The sequence below is a fragment of the Megalops cyprinoides genome, chromosome 19 (assembly GCF_013368585.1).
Source record: "Megalops cyprinoides isolate fMegCyp1 chromosome 19, fMegCyp1.pri, whole genome shotgun sequence".
In the NCBI taxonomy this organism is placed as follows: Eukaryota; Metazoa; Chordata; class Actinopteri; order Elopiformes; family Megalopidae; genus Megalops; species Megalops cyprinoides.
In genome coordinates this window covers 15,952,623-15,971,998 of record NC_050601.1, presented here as the reverse complement: position 1 = coordinate 15,971,998, position 19,376 = coordinate 15,952,623, and the positions used below count along the sequence as shown (strand labels likewise).

Sequence of the window (19,376 nt, the reverse complement as noted above, 5' to 3'; positions counted from 1 at the left end):
GTGATTGTAGCAGACAGGCCATTGAAACACTGCAAAGAATGTGAAGAATTTTGAGCAGCTCCATCATATTCATCCAGCTGAGCTTCAGCAAACTCCAACATTGGCCCACTCTTGACTGCAGGTCAGTATTTTCAAATATGTTCTCACCGAGCACATTTAAGAACTTAAAGGCGTGACAGAGGCCGTGATGAATCATTTCACACTTCCTAGCATATGGTAGCCACAAGCTACACTCTCCTGGTCTACACATGAAAACTGTACAACTTTGAATGCAAAACTGCAATTGGGCATCCTACATGCATCTTGTTTCAAAAGCAGAACACAATAAGGAGACAATTTGACACCTCCCCCCATATTTATTGGTAAAATTACAGATGCTTTCGTTTTTCTTTCACCCCTATCATTCCCACCCCATACTATGGAATACTACTGCCACAAATGAGCAAGACACTCCAAAAGCACCCGCTCAGCCACCCAAATCCCTACCCAATAACTGATGCTACTCCACAATTTGTTGTGCTAGTCGTTAATGTCATTAGTGACGACAACAACAATGGTCAGAATAATCCCTCCCCAATGATTAAAGTAAAAAAAAAAAAAAAAAGGAAAAGGGCCTCTTCAATCTAACAACACAAGTTTGTCCTCAACATTGAATAAAACATTTCAGAAAGTGCTACTTTTTTCATCTCTTTCACTTTTCATTTCATTCAGCAACTTCTGATCTTACGTGTAAGAAACGAAAAAAAAACTACATATATATTTCACTTGGTTGAATTCATTATTCTCAGTTGAGAACCAAGCACACTGTAGTTAGACTGAACTGAGTCCAAAATCTGCAAAGTCACAGGAGGTGACAGAACCAGTGCACTCAATACCAGAGATCTTCAAAACAAAACAAAAGAAAAACATATCACATTAAAAAGTCATTCTCTAACACAAATAAGTAACAATGACAAAAAAATATATTATATTGGGAAGGTACTGTATTGACAATAAGTACTGACTGGTTACATGTCTGAAGAAAAAAAAAACATACAATACAAATACAACATTTTTCAATACTTGCAATTGTGATTTTGGTCAGGAAAAAAAAATCTCTTTTTTAATTATTTCTCATCATTGTATCCTACAGATTCAAAAAACATTACATTAATGCTAAAAATGACTTACTGGTGTAATATCAACTGTTAATGCACTATGTGTATGGTTGGATATTTTGTATATAAATGATTGGAAACCATAGACAACCTAGACTATTAAATCACTGTTTTTCTTGTGCCAGAACAGTAGTATTGATGATGATGGTAATAATAATAATTATTATTATATTTATAACAATAATAATGATAATAATAGACAAGATAGCTATGGAAGGAGAAGACTCCATCAATTCCCCTGCCTGCAATTTCGAGAGGGAGGAGGGGGATTGAGTGGGACAAGGAGAGGATCAGGGTCTGGAGAAAAATATTTGCTACAAGCACCCACCACCTGAAGAGGAAGTTTTAAAAAAAAAAAAGTGACTTAAGACATAATTGAATTAGTTTTAAACAGGAAAATAATGATAGAAAGAGCAAAAAGAGCCAATGGAATTTCCTCCAGACTGTGATTTTTTTTCCAGAAATGCAGAGGAATAAAGTGAACGGTGGGCTCCACCAAGTGCGATTGGTCAGAACTGATCTTGATTTTGTCCGGTTGCTTTTGCCATGGATGACATTGGTCGGTTGGTGCCTGGCTTGCAGTCGTCAGGATCTGTGTCTTAATTGCCACCGCTGCAGCACTGGCTGCTTCTGTTCTGCGGCGTGGTATCCTGTAGGTCCACTCCTGCCCTGGCCCGGCCACCAGCCCCTGCCCCACTCTGGGGTTCATTCTTCGGCAGTTTCTTGGCTACAGGGAAGGCGAGGGGATAGGGGAAGTGAGCACAGAAACACACAAGGCACAAAGACTGCAAAATTAGACTGTGCACTGGTCCTGGACAATATTCTCTAGCTGGTCTTTTCAAGTAGTTAGATTTGTTCCATTGAACAAGAACAACAAACAAGGAACTACAGTTCCCCAGAACCAGAAGTATGAATCATAGAAAACATTTTGTTATTTAATCCATGACCATCCATATAAACCATCCAGTACAGGACAGGCACTCTGAACATTACCTACATTTAGATCAAATGAACTTGGGGCAGCTTTGTGGCAAAACCCATGATCAATTTCAGAGAGTCTCCACAAACACACAACGACAACATTTTATTTTCAGTAAATTCAGGGCTGAGCACAAGCAGTGCTCGATTTGGCAATATTGAAAACTTGGCTGTTCAAACTGCATCTTAGTTCAATTAGCAATGAAGTCTGAAAATTCATACCACATCCTAAAAACATTTGCTGCATCCTCAGTCGTTCTCTTGCACACATTATGGCACGTAACAGAATATGGCCTGTGATGTAATGACTTCTGCTACTCCATCAGATGGTGACCATTATGATTTAGTATCATCTCTGAACTTAGCGTAATCTTCTCATATGTGCTTTTTAAGTTGCGGATAAGAGAATCTGCCAAATGACTGAATGTAAATGTATTCCAAATACGTATTCCTACTAGCACATATTCAGCTTTCTTTCACTAGCCACACTTAGCAAATGACATGTTTTGCCCATACTTCCCTTGGAGGTAGTAGCAGTCTAAAAACATGGAGTTACCATGGTAACAGTAAGAGCCTGGCTCAGAAATAATACTGTACCTATGGCCATAAAGATTTCATTGACGTTCATGGCGGTCTTGGCAGAGGTCTCCATGAAGAGCAAACTGTTGTCATCTGCATATGCTTGTGCTTCCTGGGAGGACACAGATCACAAGCTCATTTTGAAAGAAGGCTTTTCATTACAAACTACAGAGACATCACTTGAATATTTCACTCACACTAGAAAGGCAGCTTTGCTAAAAGCAACAATTCTGAGGTGATATAGACTGTCAGCAACAATCTCAAAGTCCACAGGTGCACATTTCTCCACAACAACAATAAAATTGCGGAATAATGAACAAATTTTACTTCTTGAGTACTCAAAGGGTGTGGAACAAGAGTCTATAGCTGTTTACAAAACACAAGCAATGCAGTTTTGGTGACACATACTTGCTGTGCTCCAAGATTTACATTTCTTGCAATCTAAGCTTAACATTATTGCAGTTTTGTCTGCAATTTAAAGGCATATTTTTAAATAATTCCATACATTAATATTCTACAGTTGTTGAGAATGTAATCTTTTCTCTGTCACCACGGAGAAGTAGTGTCACTCAAATGCTGTACCAGAGAACAAATTTCTAAAACACTAGTTAGTTCTGTGTATTGTTTCTATATTCTTCTTAATAAATCAACTTTTTGCTCAAAAATTTTCCCAAATTACATTTTCTGCTGTTGAACAGACATTCAAATCTACAGACTTGAGTATTACAATTCAGCCCTAAAAACCATATGTGATGCCATTTCTCTCATGTGGGGTCCAGCTGTCTTTGGTAGGTGATTTACTGTACCTGGAAGTCTACAGCTCTCTTGCTGGCAAGATCGGCCTTGTTCCCTGCCAACGCAATGACAATGTTCGGGCTGGCTTGTCTCTGCAGTTCCTTCACCCAGTTCTTTGCACGTGCAAATGTATCCTGGCGAAATCAGCCACAACAACAAACAGTGTGCTCATTTCAAAGGTTCTTCTTTCTCTAATTTTTCTTCTTGAATAAACAAAGAAAAACAGAATTCCCCAAATACAAATTCTTCTGTTTTTTTGTGTTAGTTGCAAGCCCTTTCATGCACTTTCACACCGAAAGACTCACTCACACTGAGTAGGCAGAGGCGGTGGATGTGATCATTGTCTTAGAAATCATCTGTGTTGGTGCAGTGTCATGTGGTGCATGCGGCAAGGGCAAAGGGCGTGGCTGACAGCAGGGGCGGCACTCCACCTACTGTGTTAGTGATGTCGTAGACCACGATGGCTGCCTGAGCCCCTCTGTAGTACATGGGCGCCAGGCTGTGATACCGCTCCTGTCCGGCAGTGTCCCAGATCTCAAACTTTACCGTCGTGTCGTCCAAGCAGACTGTCTGTGTGAGGAAGGCAGCTGGTGGGGGCAGAAAAAAAAACAGATGTCAGCAGAGAGTGCTGTTTTTCCACATATTTTCTCATGCTGTCCTCCTTCCTTCTGCCCCTTCCCCCGTCGTCCACTCAGACCACTGCACTCGTTGTAATTAAACCCTTGCACTGCATGATGGTTGACACTGTTGCTGTGGTTAAATGGGCTGTCGTACTCTCCTTCCTGTCCCTTCTTGTACATTGCGTTGCTGCGCGCTCTCTCTGACTCTCTCTCTCTCTGACTTGGTTCAGGCCCTAGTAAGATCACAGAAAAGCTTTCGGTTGCAGTTCCCTGTTCATTCCCATTACCAAGGTGCTTGGAGTACACTGAAGACAACCTAGAGGGTATTTCAGTTCCCACTGGCGTCAAAACTAAACCCCCGCAGTCACGCAAACATCCAAGCCAAATACACCCGCCGATACGGACATATGAAAAGGTGTAAAAACATGAGTAAACAACTAATGCAGCTGCATATGTTTCATTATGCTTTCATGCAGAGGCGTTCAGAAACACATCAAAATGGCCCAAGAGCTCTACACAGAACGGGAAAGAGAAGGAACATATTACTCTTCAACACTAAAGCTCACCTAAGAGGTAAGCACACCACTGATCACAACATTTACCTTACATTTAACTGCTGCTGTTTCAGCACAACGTGGGGAAAATGGCTATGGCTGCATTATATCAGCATACTGATAAATGCATTTGGTAGTGGAATGGGACAGAAACTCTTCCTCACTATTTACTGTGGACAAACAAACTTCAAATGCTTTTTCTGATGACTGACTTCCAAAGACAAAGTACTATGAGAAGTGAAAAATCACGCAAGACAGATGTCCAAAGAGTTCACAGGAAATAAGCATTCAACAAGAAAGCCTTTCGTCTGTTTCGTCTGTATTTGTAGATGGGCAGCAGTGACTGTAACCCTTTCTGAAAACTACGCAGCCTTGCTCTGAAAAGGAAGAGCTTATCAAGACAGATATGGGGGGGGGGGGGGGGGGGCAGATGCATTACTCCATTTGAACCATTTTGCTTATTCCAGTGACAAAAAGTGCAAAACAGGAATCTACTGCTTGGGTCTCCTTAACCCCTTTTCCACCAGGAGTCATGGGACAGGAACCACACAAAACCAGGAAACCCGCATGTTTCACAGCTTTCTTTCCAAAAGGACAACTCTGGCCTTGACATCACATTCAGTCCTACCTAGGAATATGGAGAATACTGAAACTTGCAAAGACGGCAATGATAAAAATGATTTCGCTGAACCAAGTCCACCAAACACATTGGCATCAGTTCATAATTTGATTAGCCTAAAACACTTCAGTGTTCCAGCAGACAGCTAATGACTTGTGTTAAACCAATCCGAGTAATAATCAATAAAGTATTTTGTGGGAGACATGAGCTTGCTAGCCTGTTAACTATTTGAGCACATCCACAGTTGTTCTTGGTTAACTAACACTATGATTCAGAATGGCAGAAGATTCAATGATCAATGTAAGGATCATTTACAAGACAATTTAATGCTGGTGAGGATACACAGCCGTCTGCTCATTAGCTAGACAAGCGGAGGTCAATACAGCTCATTAGCTTGCAAGCTACACAGTGTATCAGACACACAGCAGTGCTTGTTTCTAGGTGAACCCTCAATCTCCAACTACCTCCTGCCATATTACACAAGTTAATAAAATACAAACATATCACTATACACGGCATTACTACTGACCACGTAAACTAGCTAGTTAAGCTGTTAAGCGTCTGTCAAGCAAACATACAATCATTTAAGAACAGATGCACTGCAGCATCAATACATAGGTTAGTTTCCTTAGCATTCACAGTGTGAATTAGCCTTTAGTTGTGCATTTTTATTTTCATTCTTGGTAAGGTGTGCATAACTATGGAACTACCTAGCAAGCTAACTTTCTATCAGCTTGAAAAAATAGCAACTGTGCATCCTCAATGTGTGTAGTATTTAGTGTGTATTGCACAAAAATTCCTTTACAAATGATCAACAAACAGTGCTAGATTAGCAAGCTGCAAAAGATGAAACAGCACTTGTAAGAGCTCTTGTAAATTAAAAGGAAAACATACTAATAACATCAAGTCAGTCAGCTCCATTGTAGACAGCTACATGGGACATAAATCCTTTTGCTCAATGAACATCAGTGACTGAACACAGCGATGGCGCTTATCTACTTCTTCAAATGGCAGGCATGCATTCTGAGAGAGAGCTTAGCATGTCCATCCAAAAATTAGAGGCCAATTTCTAGCCCCAGTGGTAGCTGGGTACCACAGACAACTACATTTTGGATTAAACAGCAAGATCATCACATTTATAACAGAGTTCCTAAAGGTGTCTACACTGATTTAATATTGAATAATTTAGTAAGAATGGGTTAAAACTCTCTTCCAGTGAGTAAGAATAATGTTTTGTTTTACATTTTTTCCTCTAAAGCTTGCTATGTTACCGTTATTCTCCAGATCTCTTAAAAATCAATGTCTACATTTTGGCCATCAACTTTGTCATTTGCTGAAATGGTGCATTCGTCCCTGCAAACAGTATGTGGAAAGAAGGCTGAAAGCACAATAAACCTGCTGAACTCAAAGTGGCTGTTACGAGCAGGTTAAACTTTCACAAGACTGCACACCTGCAGCAGGACAGAGAGAAGGTGCCAGGGGCAGAGGGAGTGGGAGGGGGGGGGGGGGGGGGGGGCTAATCTTGTGAACCTAACTGTTGTTCTAATGTGTCCCATTCAGTCACATGCCTGCAGGGACTGCTAGCAAACAGTTCAAGCCGTTCTAAAGCGCTGTGACCCTTGCCCAAGCTGCTGACTCTTTTCTTTTACCTGCAAATAGTAAAGTTTTCTGGCTTTCTTGTTCCATCCTTGCTATACTGATTTCTGTCTTGGGCAAAACAGGCTTTAATGGCCTGAAAGGTAGTGCCTATTACAAAGGCATTAAAAACTTCAACCACCACCACACTAAACAGCATTACTTGAACGTCCCTCTCAGCCCCTGAACTGTACGCTTATCAATGTCCTGTCTCCCATGATCCCTGTAAAAGATCCAGGGATCTCCACTGTTGACCAATTTCCTTCCTTCCTGATCAAATGACTGATGGTTCATCCTCTTCCAGTCCCCTGCTTCAAAGAAAATGCCAGAGCCAAGTGGACAGACTTCAGTGAGGACTTTCCATATTGGAAAAAAAGCCCCACTGCCCTCAGCCAAGTCTGCCCTGGTCTGCCCTTGAGATCACTGCAGTCAGGGCACAAGGGTGTATCCGTTTCAGGGTTTAGTATCAAGCACACGGTACTAATTATGCAGAACAAAACAAATTCCTGCACAGCCTATGCATAACAAATATACTCCTTAACATAAATCAATTATGTGCAAGCACATACACTTCTTTTGACCCCTATACTCATAACAGAAGTTTTCATATGAACAAATTCACATTTACTCTTACACTTACAAATTCATCTTACTCCTCAGTAAAGTCAAATAAGTTGACTTGGCTTGATCTTTCTGACCTGCAAGCCATAGGAGCTAAAACAGCAGCTTTCCCTCTTTGTGCAAGGAAAAAGGACTGTGCAGAAGAACAATGCACAAAACATAGTTGTGAAACTGAAATTTTGAGGCAGGGAGTGAAAATAAATCAGGTCTAGTTGTTCCCGATCCGCCCACGAGCTGCAGGTTCACTACCTTTGAACTAAACAATGGCAGGTTTTCATTAGACACAAAGAGACTTTCAGCATCTGCATTTAAAAGTCAGTCTGAAACGTCATAAAACAAACAGTAAACAACACACACAACAGAGGTGCCAGCAGCCAAGCTTATTCCAGACAGAGGTAATGATGATAACAGAGATGAGCTGGGGGGAGGCTTTGTGGGCAGATTCTTATGGGAGTTGGGTGAACGCTCACCTCCGATGGTGCTCTCTTGGTACTCATGAAACTGGCCCTTGACGAAGCGCAGCACCAGGCTGGACTTGCCCACCGCCGACTCCCCCAGCAGCACGAGCTTAAACTGGCAGATCTTGTTGCTGGCGGCGGCGCCGTTAGTCCGTGCCGCTCCTCCCCGACCTGCCATGGAGCTGTGCTGAGGCTACCGCGGGAGAGAAGGATGGAAACTGGGTGGCTCTGGAGAGGCCCGGGCCGAGGCTGGCGCTGGAGGAGGAGTGTGCTGGCTGGGACGGGCTGGGCCGGGCCAGGCTGGGTCCAGACGGGTCAAGGGCTCTCCTCCTGCAAAGCTGGAGCACAAAGCAGGAGTCAGTACCAGTTACATTCCCAAGGGAACACTCTCAAATAGGCCAAGTTTACCACTGCAATTGCAATTTAAAGAGAGCCCACCTCAGAGCAAAACGAAACTGGGTCCGTGAACCAGGACGTAGATGTAGGGTCATATTTTTGCACCAAACCCACCTCAGAAGATCATCCCACATATACCTGCACATATTACCTGTCTAATATCAGTGTAATTCTGTATAGGTGCCATGTCCACCTATGGTTGTCAAGATACGCTTGTTCATGTAGCATGTTTGGCTTTACAAATAGTCTGGAAGGTCCAGTCAGACAGTTTTCTTAGTGCTATATTTGTCATCCCGCTGCAAAAGAAGCGCACCACACCCTACCACAAACTGACAAACGCACTAGATGCACTGTACAAAAAGGCAGCACAACGTAGGCCTCACTGCTGCGCATTGCTCCTGGCTACATGGGGCCCTCCCAAATCCGGATTTACTTTGGACTTCAGAATGAACAGCACTTGCTTCCATGCATTTTGTGAGTAACGACAAGCCCCAGTTACAGCCAGAATGCTCACGCTGCACAGACTCAGAGGAGAGGGGCAGAACCGAGGGGTGAACACAAGGCCACTGGAGCCACTGACAGGAAGCCCCTGAGGAAAAGGTCATCTCGACCACGTGATGGCACGCCCACCACCGTCTCCAATCAGGCAGGTCAGCAGACACACCAGCAGCTGCATAAAAAAGGACAGGAATACCTACAGCGTTGGACAGCGTAGGTTTTAACTGCAGCGGAAAAAAAAATCGGATCTGGATAATCAACCTTGATGTTCTTGAAGTTTCTGGTCATCTTTCTCCTTGCATTTTCCGTGATAAAAAGACGACTGTCAGCTGGTTTTCAGGTGTATATGACACAACTATTAGACTACTGTGTATCAGAACAGTGTGTTCAAAACTAGGCTGTGGAATGAAGGCTGCTGAAAATCTATATTAAAAAAGAAAATAAATGCCATGTACTTACAGAATGCAATTTGTATGGCTAACTGCTGTTGGCACTTCCAAATTCCAAACGTCAACATCAAAACTGACATATTGGTAGCACAGCAAATACATAGGTGACACTGCTTCTCACCTGATAATGATCTCGGCTATACGGCAGCTGATATAAATAACACAACTCCTTGGCTATTTGCTTTTCCAAAACTCCAAGAGCTGTGTCTACAGCAATCGGAACAGCTGAAAAATTAAATGTGACCTACCGGAAAGTTCAGAGCCCAAACACATCTTAGCGGGCTCCAGTTTAAGTTTTTATGGCATCTCCTCTCTAGAGGTTTCCAAAGTGGGTCAGCGTAGTGCCAGAAATTCTTTATAAAAAATTCATGCAGGTTTTTGTTTGCTCTCTCCTGCTGGCTCAGCACCCTGTTACATCCAAAAATCAGCCTAATCTATGATATATTCAATTGCTGCCCTTTTGTGGGCAGGCCTATTGGTTGGTCCGCCAGGATATCGACGGAGGCTACCCTAGGAGGTGAAAAGTGACCAAGAGACAGGGCATAAATTACATTAAGATGGGCAAAATCTCTGTTTAGGAAGACAAAATGGGGTGTGGAGGCAGTGGAGCCAGTGCAGAAGATAGCAATAACTATAAAGCAAACTGCCCGTTAGTGTGGAAATGCATGTGAGGGCTGGGAAATTCCACACAGTATTCTCTCTTTCTGGCAACAGGGCTAAATTAAGCTTACATTGCCTGATACACTACCTCCTGGATCAATATGGGTGTGGCCACTGGGTGTGTATCAGTGCAAACATTAAAGAGCTCCATTAACCAAACCCATTTAAAATCAGGTAGAACAATGTGCAGACACAAAGGGCTATGGGCCCTTGAGCATGCTCACCACATTACAATATTTTACTTGTTCATTATACCAAACTAATTTCAATCAGAAACGTCACTGTGAACTGAGGTTGTTCTTGATTTATAGGTCTGAAGTGCATCCATTCAAATATTGCCTGTGGTGAACACCACTAAATTAAGGAAATATGTTTAGATGGAAATCGCGCCTGAAAATTGTCTTATTCCCTTAAATATAGTTATATTCATACTTCTTTGACAGTATTAACCTCAAAATAACACCAACATTGACTGAGTGGTAACAGCTGCTGTTAGGGGGAGAAAGCTGCTTCAGGTGGTCTATGATAATGGGGTTAAATAATGTTGAGGTTCTTCAAGCAAATGTGTAATTCAATAGAAAGTATTTGCAGGGAGGGGCTGTCATTTTATCAGAGACTGTAAAAATGTAAGTCAGTTAATGCAAATCGGTGAGTTAATCTTCCACTTCTATGCAACGAATGCACTGGCACTGGTAAATTGTTGTGGAAGGGACTTGTCTCACTTCACATCACTCTTTCAGACTCCCTACTGCTGAAGATCTACAGGAAGCAGTTTGTAGGATACAGCTGGTGGAGCATCCTCCTCGTAAGCACTGTCCATGAAACAACACTCACTGCCAACCCGCTGTCAACCTATAAGCCACTCTGAAGCTTTTAGACACTGGCACTAAAGCCCCATGTGAATAAATATTAGGGTGTCAGCCGGTTAGTTGTGCAACTTCTTTTGAGGCGATAATATAAATTTAGTAAGCCATGCAATTTAGCTAGCCGTCTAGAAGTCTAGTCTATTTGGCAGATATTATTTCTCAAACCCCTGCTCTCACACCATTGGTTAAACTCCTCCCAATATGGGTTTTGTTTGTTTGAGGACATTTATAACAGTACAGTGAAAATGCACTGTACTTCTGCTTCTAAGATACAACTCATAATAGAACAGCCCACTTGTAAATCGTGGAATTTACCAAGACAGAAACCAGATAACAAATCATCAAATTCAGCTTCTTTCAGAGAATCGCATGCAGAAATCATTCTTATTTTTAGCTACACGACATTGGGACTGCGTCTAATTCAGACTTAGCCTACATGACAATGGGTAAAGTGACCAAGATGGAAGTATCTTTTCTGCCTGGTAGAAGTGGAACCACTCTCTATCAGCTGTGCTGTGTTCAGAGAAAGAATATGGTGATCATTTAAACAAGGCAGATTCCATGCCACACCTTGTGCATGCTTAATTAGGAAAATGTAAGCTGTGTACTATCATTCAGGAAAAGAAAAACCTTGCAATTTGATGTGTGAAAATATTAAGAAAAGCCACAAAGGTTCTGGACTGCCCTACATTATGGGGGGGTTAAAACGTAGGTGGAAAAAAAACTTTAATATTGATGACTGTTGAACTGAGTCATAATTGTCACTTAGCCTGTTTAGCCAGCAGCAGTGAGTCCAAAGAAAGAGTTTAGCAGGAACAGCACAAGTCATATCATGCACACAGACCAAATATCCAAGGGTGGAGTTAGTACAGCCACACTCAAAGTGGGAGAGGGCCGACATGAGAGGCAATGTTACCCTCACGGGTCAGTTCAGTTGACTGATGACCTCTGAAACAAATATTGCACCCTGGTGAAGGTCAGCATTTTGTGACTATTTAAGACAGTTTTTAAGTATTATCATTCACTCAGCTAGAAGAATCATGGTCATTTCAGTGACGTACACAGAAAAACAGTGCTGGCAGCTGAAGAGGCAGACAGAAATGACAAGCACTTCCTTTTCCCAGAGTGCTTCTACAGCATAGTGCACAACTGATTTTGGAAATGTTTGTATAAGTCTATTAATATGTTGGTGCAGTTATCATAGCAGAAGAACTCAAAGTTTAATTTAACTTAACTTTTTGAAAGAGATACAGGCCAGGGTGTATTTTCTGTTGTAGTAAACTTCTTTGTCAATATTCAAAACCCACTTTCTTCTTAAAACAAGGTTGTATCTGTTGTCACCATATAATAAACACACAAAGGACGTCACAGCTGTTCACAAATTCTGGAGCTAGGACCAACTGTATTCCCTTTTCTGTGAAATGACGATACAATCTGACAACACTGCCGTATGAGTGAATGTAACTGCCAACTCTGAATGGTAGCAAAACAGCACAAATAATCGTAATTGAAAAGACAGAAAAGCAGACAGTTAATAGCTTAAGTGTTGATAAGTCCGCTTTCCCCATTCTCCTTCACAGCTAAGATAACAGTGTCAGGGCGGGGTCTCTGGGGTCTGGGTGTTGCCTCAACCATAATCCATGGCCAATACGCCACTGCAAAACAGCACTATCTACAGACACTCCTGTCTTGTGCCAATTTTTGCTCTCTTTCACACACCCAAAGAGTCAATCATTTTGTTCAGGCTGAAAACAGCATAGCTACTGAGAATACAAGTGGTTATGCATAGGTCAATAATTTTTCAAACAAAAAACATTTATATGAATATCTGCATTAACATTTTCAAAAACCGATAGTTTCCCTTTTGGATTCTATTTCTACGTTTTGACACTGAGGTTAAGCCAATGGTGAAAATCAAGATGTCCTGCTGCGACCTGAGTTTATGACTTGTTCTTCACAGAGCTAGAAATGTGGTATACACTACTTTCACTTCCACAAAGAACCGTGATCATGTTCTGTTCTCGTCAGCTCTAAATTTGAAAATGCATTAGTCAGTCAGCTAAATTTGAAATTACATTTGTCACTTTCTTTGCACACAGAAGTCTCCTGTTCTATAAATTAAATATGCTACAAAACTAGCTCTAAACTTCGTTCTTTCAAGTCAGAAACAAAAGAAAAACAACTAACATCGTTCTTGTTTTTGTCATGATTACAATTTTTGGGGCTCATCATAATTAAATGTTTGGCGTTTTCTCAGCTCCTTTCCTGGTACCCATCTCCTGACATTTCTCTACATTCACATTAGCTGAGCCTACAAGGAGAGGCAGCCATAGAGTTTGTCTCTGATGGACCTCTGTCTGTAACAAGAACAGCCAAAAAGCTAGAGTTTCTCCATCTATGATTTAGAAGAGATGTCAGATGGGCTGAACTGTATGTTAACTGGGTCTTGAAAGCACTGTAGTTTTAACCCCTGTAAGCCCACCCTCTGCTGTGCAGCACACCAATATTGTAACCGGAAGCTTTTCTTTATAACTGACACCTTTATTCACTTTGCTTTGCTACACACTTTCAGCACTTCTAATGGCAGGAAGGAAAGGGGCTGCGTTTCCATGGCAATGTCAGCCCTGACCCACAGAGCAGGACACTTGCCGTCCACTAGTAAGACTCCTGGGATGCTTCCCTCAGGTAGAAGGGGGCCGACTGCTGACAGAAGCAAACAAGCTGGTGGCTGTAGGGTTCAGATGCAACTCTCATCTTAACTCTGCCCATAAATCATCCTCTGAAGGAGTTCCTGCAATATTTAATGCAATGCCGAAGAAAACCTCTGCCTCAGCCTCTTATATTGCAACTCCTTGGGTCTGGCTACTGTATAGTACAATTATAATGTCTCTCTTTCACATTACCCCATTCTTGTACAGTAGGTAAGCTGCACCATATATTCGCATCACCCACGTTATGTTGTTTTGTCTATTGTGACTCTAGACATTTTATATTTTGTCATAACTAAGGTATGTGCACTGAGGGGGATAAGCATGACACATGGCCTCCTACATATTTAAGCATAAGAAATCTACTGCCATTGGCATTTTTTAAATAAGGAAACTGGCAACACAGAAAATAATGTAGGCCTTTCCACATAACCTGCCTTAGTCCCTTCTCATGAGCAACAGTTTGGGAACTGCTGAGATAACACCTACATAGATAAATCCAACTCATGACAGGCTTAATCAAACTACAAAATTATGCTGAGGGTCTAGTTCTCCCACACTTGGCTGTTTCACCTGATTCAGACTTCAAATCTGCTGATCTGCTAAAGAGAAGCTTGGAAAAAAAAAGTCTGATGACCAAGTTTATTTGGATCAGTGAACACTGTCAAAGACAACTGCCAGAACGAAATTACATGCAGCGAAGCGCACGCTCTTAGCTGACTACCTAGGCTCTGAGGTTCTCCTGCAGCAGTACAGCAAACACTCTCCCATACTGTGCAGATACAGGCCAATGACCAGATTTCACAAGAGGGGGGACACCTTCAAGAACCGAAGAGATCGCACTTAAATGGCAGCAGAAAAAGGACAGCCAGTTCCTGTGCCCTCCCTTGCTCCAGTGTCTCAGAAACTAGCCATGGGCTGTGTGTGTACATAGCAGCTAAGCATGCTCTGCCCATTTGCTACTGAGGTGTTCATGTAAGAGCAACGTGCACTCACGGCAATTTCCTTAAAAGTACCAAATGCAGCACTGGGAAAATAAAACCCAGGTAAAGTGTTTGGTTGGACATCCTAAGCATTTAAAAATCGGGCTGGTAACTTGGGCTGTGTCCCAATAGTGATAAATTTTGTCCTTTTCTCAATTCCTACATCTTTGGATCTTCTGTGACCATGCAGGAAATCAGTAACTGGTTGCCTCCAAGAGGACGGTTCCAGTTCTGTAGGAGATACATGAAGGAAGCAATACATGTCCTTGCCTGTCCACCAGTATTAATATATCCTCATGCAGAAGAGTTTTTCCAGGGTTCTACGACATAAGCCGACAGACATATCTTACATTCCATACAGTTTTAATCTGCTATGACAAGAAATAGCAAAAAACGTTAATACATAAGCAGTCAGAATACAATCATAATACAAATAAATTATATTTTAACACCTGCAATCATCTTTTTCACTGAATATGGCATCGAAAGGCAAGGTAATATTTTATGTCTTCCTAAACTAGAACTTGGAATTCTACATAAAACTTCATTTTATGGATGAAACATTGACCATAAGCAGTGAAATTAACCACGGATTCCATGTTTACAAAAAAAAAAATCTGCCCTGAAGAGAGAAGGTATTCCTGGATGGAAATGAGGAAGACACATAAGGAAGAGATGCAAGGACTCTATAACGTTTTGGGATGTACTCTTAGGTCCAACTAAACACTTGATCAGGGGTATCAGGGGTTTTCAAACACCTGTAGATTTTTCCCCACAACACCTAAAATGTGTTTCCAAACATCATTAAATATTCATGAAAAGTGGTAATTAAGTAACTGACCCCATCAGAATGCCAGAAGATTGGTTTAAGATCTTTCTCAAAGGAGGTGCGCTCCTTTATAGCAAGTTCAAACAATTACTACTGCCCAGTAGTTCTCCATTTCCAAACCGTATATCAAGAGCCTAAAAGAAACCTAAGGTTTTGGATGTTAGGCACTCTGACCAGAGTCCTCAGCCAGCTGCAACTGGCAGAGACCATTTCTTAACAAGTATCATTACTGTAATTATAGGTAATGACAACTTATTATCTTCACTTCACAATACAAACAAGAATGGAAAAGTGAGCAATGCTATTGCTGCCTCCATTCACCAACATGAGCAAGTGCCTTCACTCCATTCAAGTGCTATAATGGCATGATTATGGTGACGGCAATCAGTCAAATGCCTGCTAATGCCGGCCACAACTAACCATAAGTAAACCAGGAGGCTGAGAAACCCACCGAGGAGCACACAAGATCAGACTCAAGTGTCTCACGAGTTTGCTGCAGCTTCATTTAGGTAAACCACATATCATCACACCACAGCTGTCCCCTATTCTGCGAAGAGGGAAGAGATCGGTCATACCGTGGCCATGACTCACAGGTCCAGGACTGGAAGTGGTTCAAGCTACAAGTGGGCGGTGAAACTAGGCTTGCATAGTTGTCTGCACAGAGGGCGAGAGCTGGAAATGGATCATTCAATGTGTTCGTAAAGAGTGCTGATTCACATCCATTCACAGTCGGAGGAACGTCTCACGAGAGCAGTGAATAACCAGCATGACCCTGCAATGCAATATCAGCACACCCTCCAACACTGGACATTTGCATACTGGGGGAAATGTAAGTCTTAACAGTCAGCCTGAATAAAATGTGTGTAATAACCATTTTTTCTAAGATGCCAACAACCTTTGTTCAAAAACAGACAGAACACAGAAATATAATGTACATTTTCAAAACCTATAATATGAGAAAGTGGTTGTAAGGATTATACATTGACAGAGTTCGGGTCCAGCAACACATTCTTCCTCTCATCTCATCTCTCTCTTTTGAGGCCTTTTGCCTCTACCAAATCATCACTCTTTGTAGAGAAAACTCTGAATTGACAGAGTGCAGGCCACTTAGTTTAAAGGGATTTAAATCCCTCCTCAAAGCTCAGAGCTTCAATAATCTGCTCAAGTTCACTTGTAATAAACTTACAGAGGCCTTCTGGTATGAAAGCAGAGACATTAAAGGGTACAAGAGGACACATGACACAAGTGACACAAGTGACGGAAGGGACAGAAGTGACGGAAGACGGCAACAGGGGCAGGCAGACAGCAGAGAGCAAGGTCATGCTGTGTCCACATGACAGACGCCGGCAACAACTGTTTCAGAAAAGCCTTGAATCATATTTTTCCGCCGTATGTAGCTTGCATGGAGTTCATTATCCCTGCTCAAGGGTAAAGCTATAAGAGGAAGTCTTACCTGAGCTTTGAACCCCTGACTCTCACATCACAAGCTCTCCTTTAAACCCTCGCCACCCTTCCATGTGGTGACAAGCTGTCGACTAAAACACTAGGAAAGGGGGGAAGCGGCTGATACTCTAAAAACACACAGAAATGTACGGGTTTTGGGGTCGACTTGCCGTGAGTCGGAACAGGCTAACCCTCAACTGGGTCCCATCTGGGAGTATAACTCTCTTAGGGACCCGTCTAACTACCAGCGGTGTTTGTGTCTGGCTGTTGCTGAAGCGGAGTGTGGTTTGAAAAAAGCGTGAGCAACCATCCAGCACAATTACCTTTGGTTAGACGCGAGACTGCTTGTTTGACAAACAGCACTTCATAAATTCAAAACGCGGCATTTATCCAGAACTATATACGTTCGTTCGTACATAAACTTCCAAAGATCACCATAACGCATTGATGGACAAGTAGACAGTGAACAATGGGAGTTGATCTGAATGTTTAGGCTGCCGACAACTAATATATCCCACCAAGGACAGTACTGACGTTTGGCAAATTTAATTTTCTTCAGCATGAACGAATAGAAAATGTTGACATTTAAGGAAGCCATAATCTTCGTAATCTGCAGCTAGATTAGCTAGTCTACCTAAATCAAGAAACAATTCAGCAACTTCCCCATATGATCCTAGACAAAAAGCTAGTTAGTGTCACTAACCCTCCCAGCAATCTTGTTTTGAATTACTTTGTATAATGTTGGGTTTTCACATATAAAGGTGAAGATTCCGTAACGATAGCTGAAGACAATGTACTAGCTAGCAACCCTGTTAACTTCGTAAAACTGTTTAACGTTAAGTAACTGGTTAACTAGATTTAGATCCATAATTTACAAAAGTGGATAGCTATCTAGATATCTACTGCGGCTGACGCAACTCGATAACTAACATAATATATTGGTATGACTAGCTAGTCATCTTGCCCATAGTAGTCTCTACATGGCTCGCTAGTTCAACTAACCAACTAAAGAGCATATTATTAGCTAGCTAACGTTAGATGAGGGGAAGACAACACTCAACTGGCTGCTATGGAAAGCGTTTCTAACCTTAGAAAAATTGTGAAGGCTATTAACTAGCTAAACCTTTTAAGCTATATAGCTATAGTTTATTACAGTGGTTGGCTGGCTGGCTCGATAGCTAGGCGGTACAACAATATGCAGAGAGTATCTAGCTAGACTAGCTAACGTTACGATTCTAATTCGAAATATTTTACCGGTGTGACAGACCCCTACGTGAAACATGATAATTTCACCTACCGTTATACACTGTTTAAAAATAGCGTGCTTCTGCGTGATGATTTCCCCGATTCCCCCAGTTTTCACGATTCTATCCTTTTTCGGTGTTTCACTTTGGCAGCTCTCGCCGACTCCACATCACAGGCCCCGGCCTTCACTTCCGCCTTGTGAAATACGCTTCCGGGATCCTCCTACTTCTTAATGGTGGGACTTCTTGACGGATTGAGAAAACGACCAATGACAACATGAGCTAAGCACTCTCTGCCTAAAACGGGTTGGATAGTTTTCGGTGTTGACCGGTTGGGGATTCATTTAAAGTTGTTTATTAGAGGAGCAATGTACATATTCATGTCTCTGTTTGCGAAGCTGGATATTTACTGACATACTCACTGTTAATTTATTTTGTAAGGGTACAACACTGTGAAAAAATCACATTACATTACAGTGTGGCATATTAGTAAGGGGCAGGGCTCATAACTGAAAGGGTGCGGGTTCAGTTCCCAGCTAGAGCATCCCGGTAGGGGTAAGTTGCTCTGGATACGTGTGGCTGCTGAATGACAATAATGTAATGTAACAGGAATCACCTACAGTGTTCAAACCTGTAGTCACGATGATCACTGGTCAGACACAATAAAGGTATTGACAAGTTAATATAATGCCAGTTTCATATAAACACCATTTGCCTCAAAATATAATGTGAGACAAGGTTTCATAAACATCTATCATCATTTAGATAGAATATGTTATGCATGATCCTTTATCAAGGAATTGCATTCATTCTGTTATATGTGCAGCCAGATAAAATAAATATGTGAGCAGTTAGTCTTCTAAATCATACAAATACATTGGCATTACTACAGTGCTCTGTGAATGGGTGTTTAGGTGTTGTTTTTGTCCCATTGAAAACCTGCAGACCCACTCACATGCACAAAGACTGACGGGGGATATATCATTTCTGCAGTAGTCTTTTCTTGGGCACTGATGGACTACGTTTAGCTGTAACATTTTGCGAGGTTAGAAATCGCTGTCTGCAAACACCCCAGACATTTAGTCCAGCCAATCTGGCCTCCAGTGTATTGATAGCACAAAGGTGTTGTTCTCTCTGTAAGCAAGATGCATTTGTTCCTTTCCGTCTTCTGTTTTTAAACCATTCTTGGTTGTCACCACTGAAGAGGTCAAACCAACCCTTTACCTGTGCCAGATCAACCTTCTGATTAATGGGGTGGCATAATGCTTGCAATATGTAGAAGTC

General features: G+C 41.9%; 1 protein-coding gene across 1 annotated transcript; it reads right to left on the bottom strand.

Annotated features, from left to right (window-relative positions):
- Positions 1 to 1,191: 1,191 nt before the first annotated feature.
- LOC118794286 (ras-related protein Rab-5C-like) lies at positions 1,192 to 18,281 on the bottom strand. Its single transcript, XM_036552509.1, has 6 exons — positions 18,146 to 18,281; positions 8,029 to 8,354; positions 3,945 to 4,096; positions 3,521 to 3,643; positions 2,733 to 2,826; positions 1,192 to 1,884 (listed from the first exon to the last, which is right to left on the bottom strand). Exons 2-6 carry the CDS (start codon positions 8,192 to 8,194, stop codon positions 1,757 to 1,759), a joined length of 663 nt encoding a protein of 220 aa, XP_036408402.1. The 5' UTR covers positions 8,195 to 8,354; positions 18,146 to 18,281; the 3' UTR covers positions 1,192 to 1,756.
- Between the last annotated feature and the right edge of the window lie 1,095 nt (positions 18,282 to 19,376).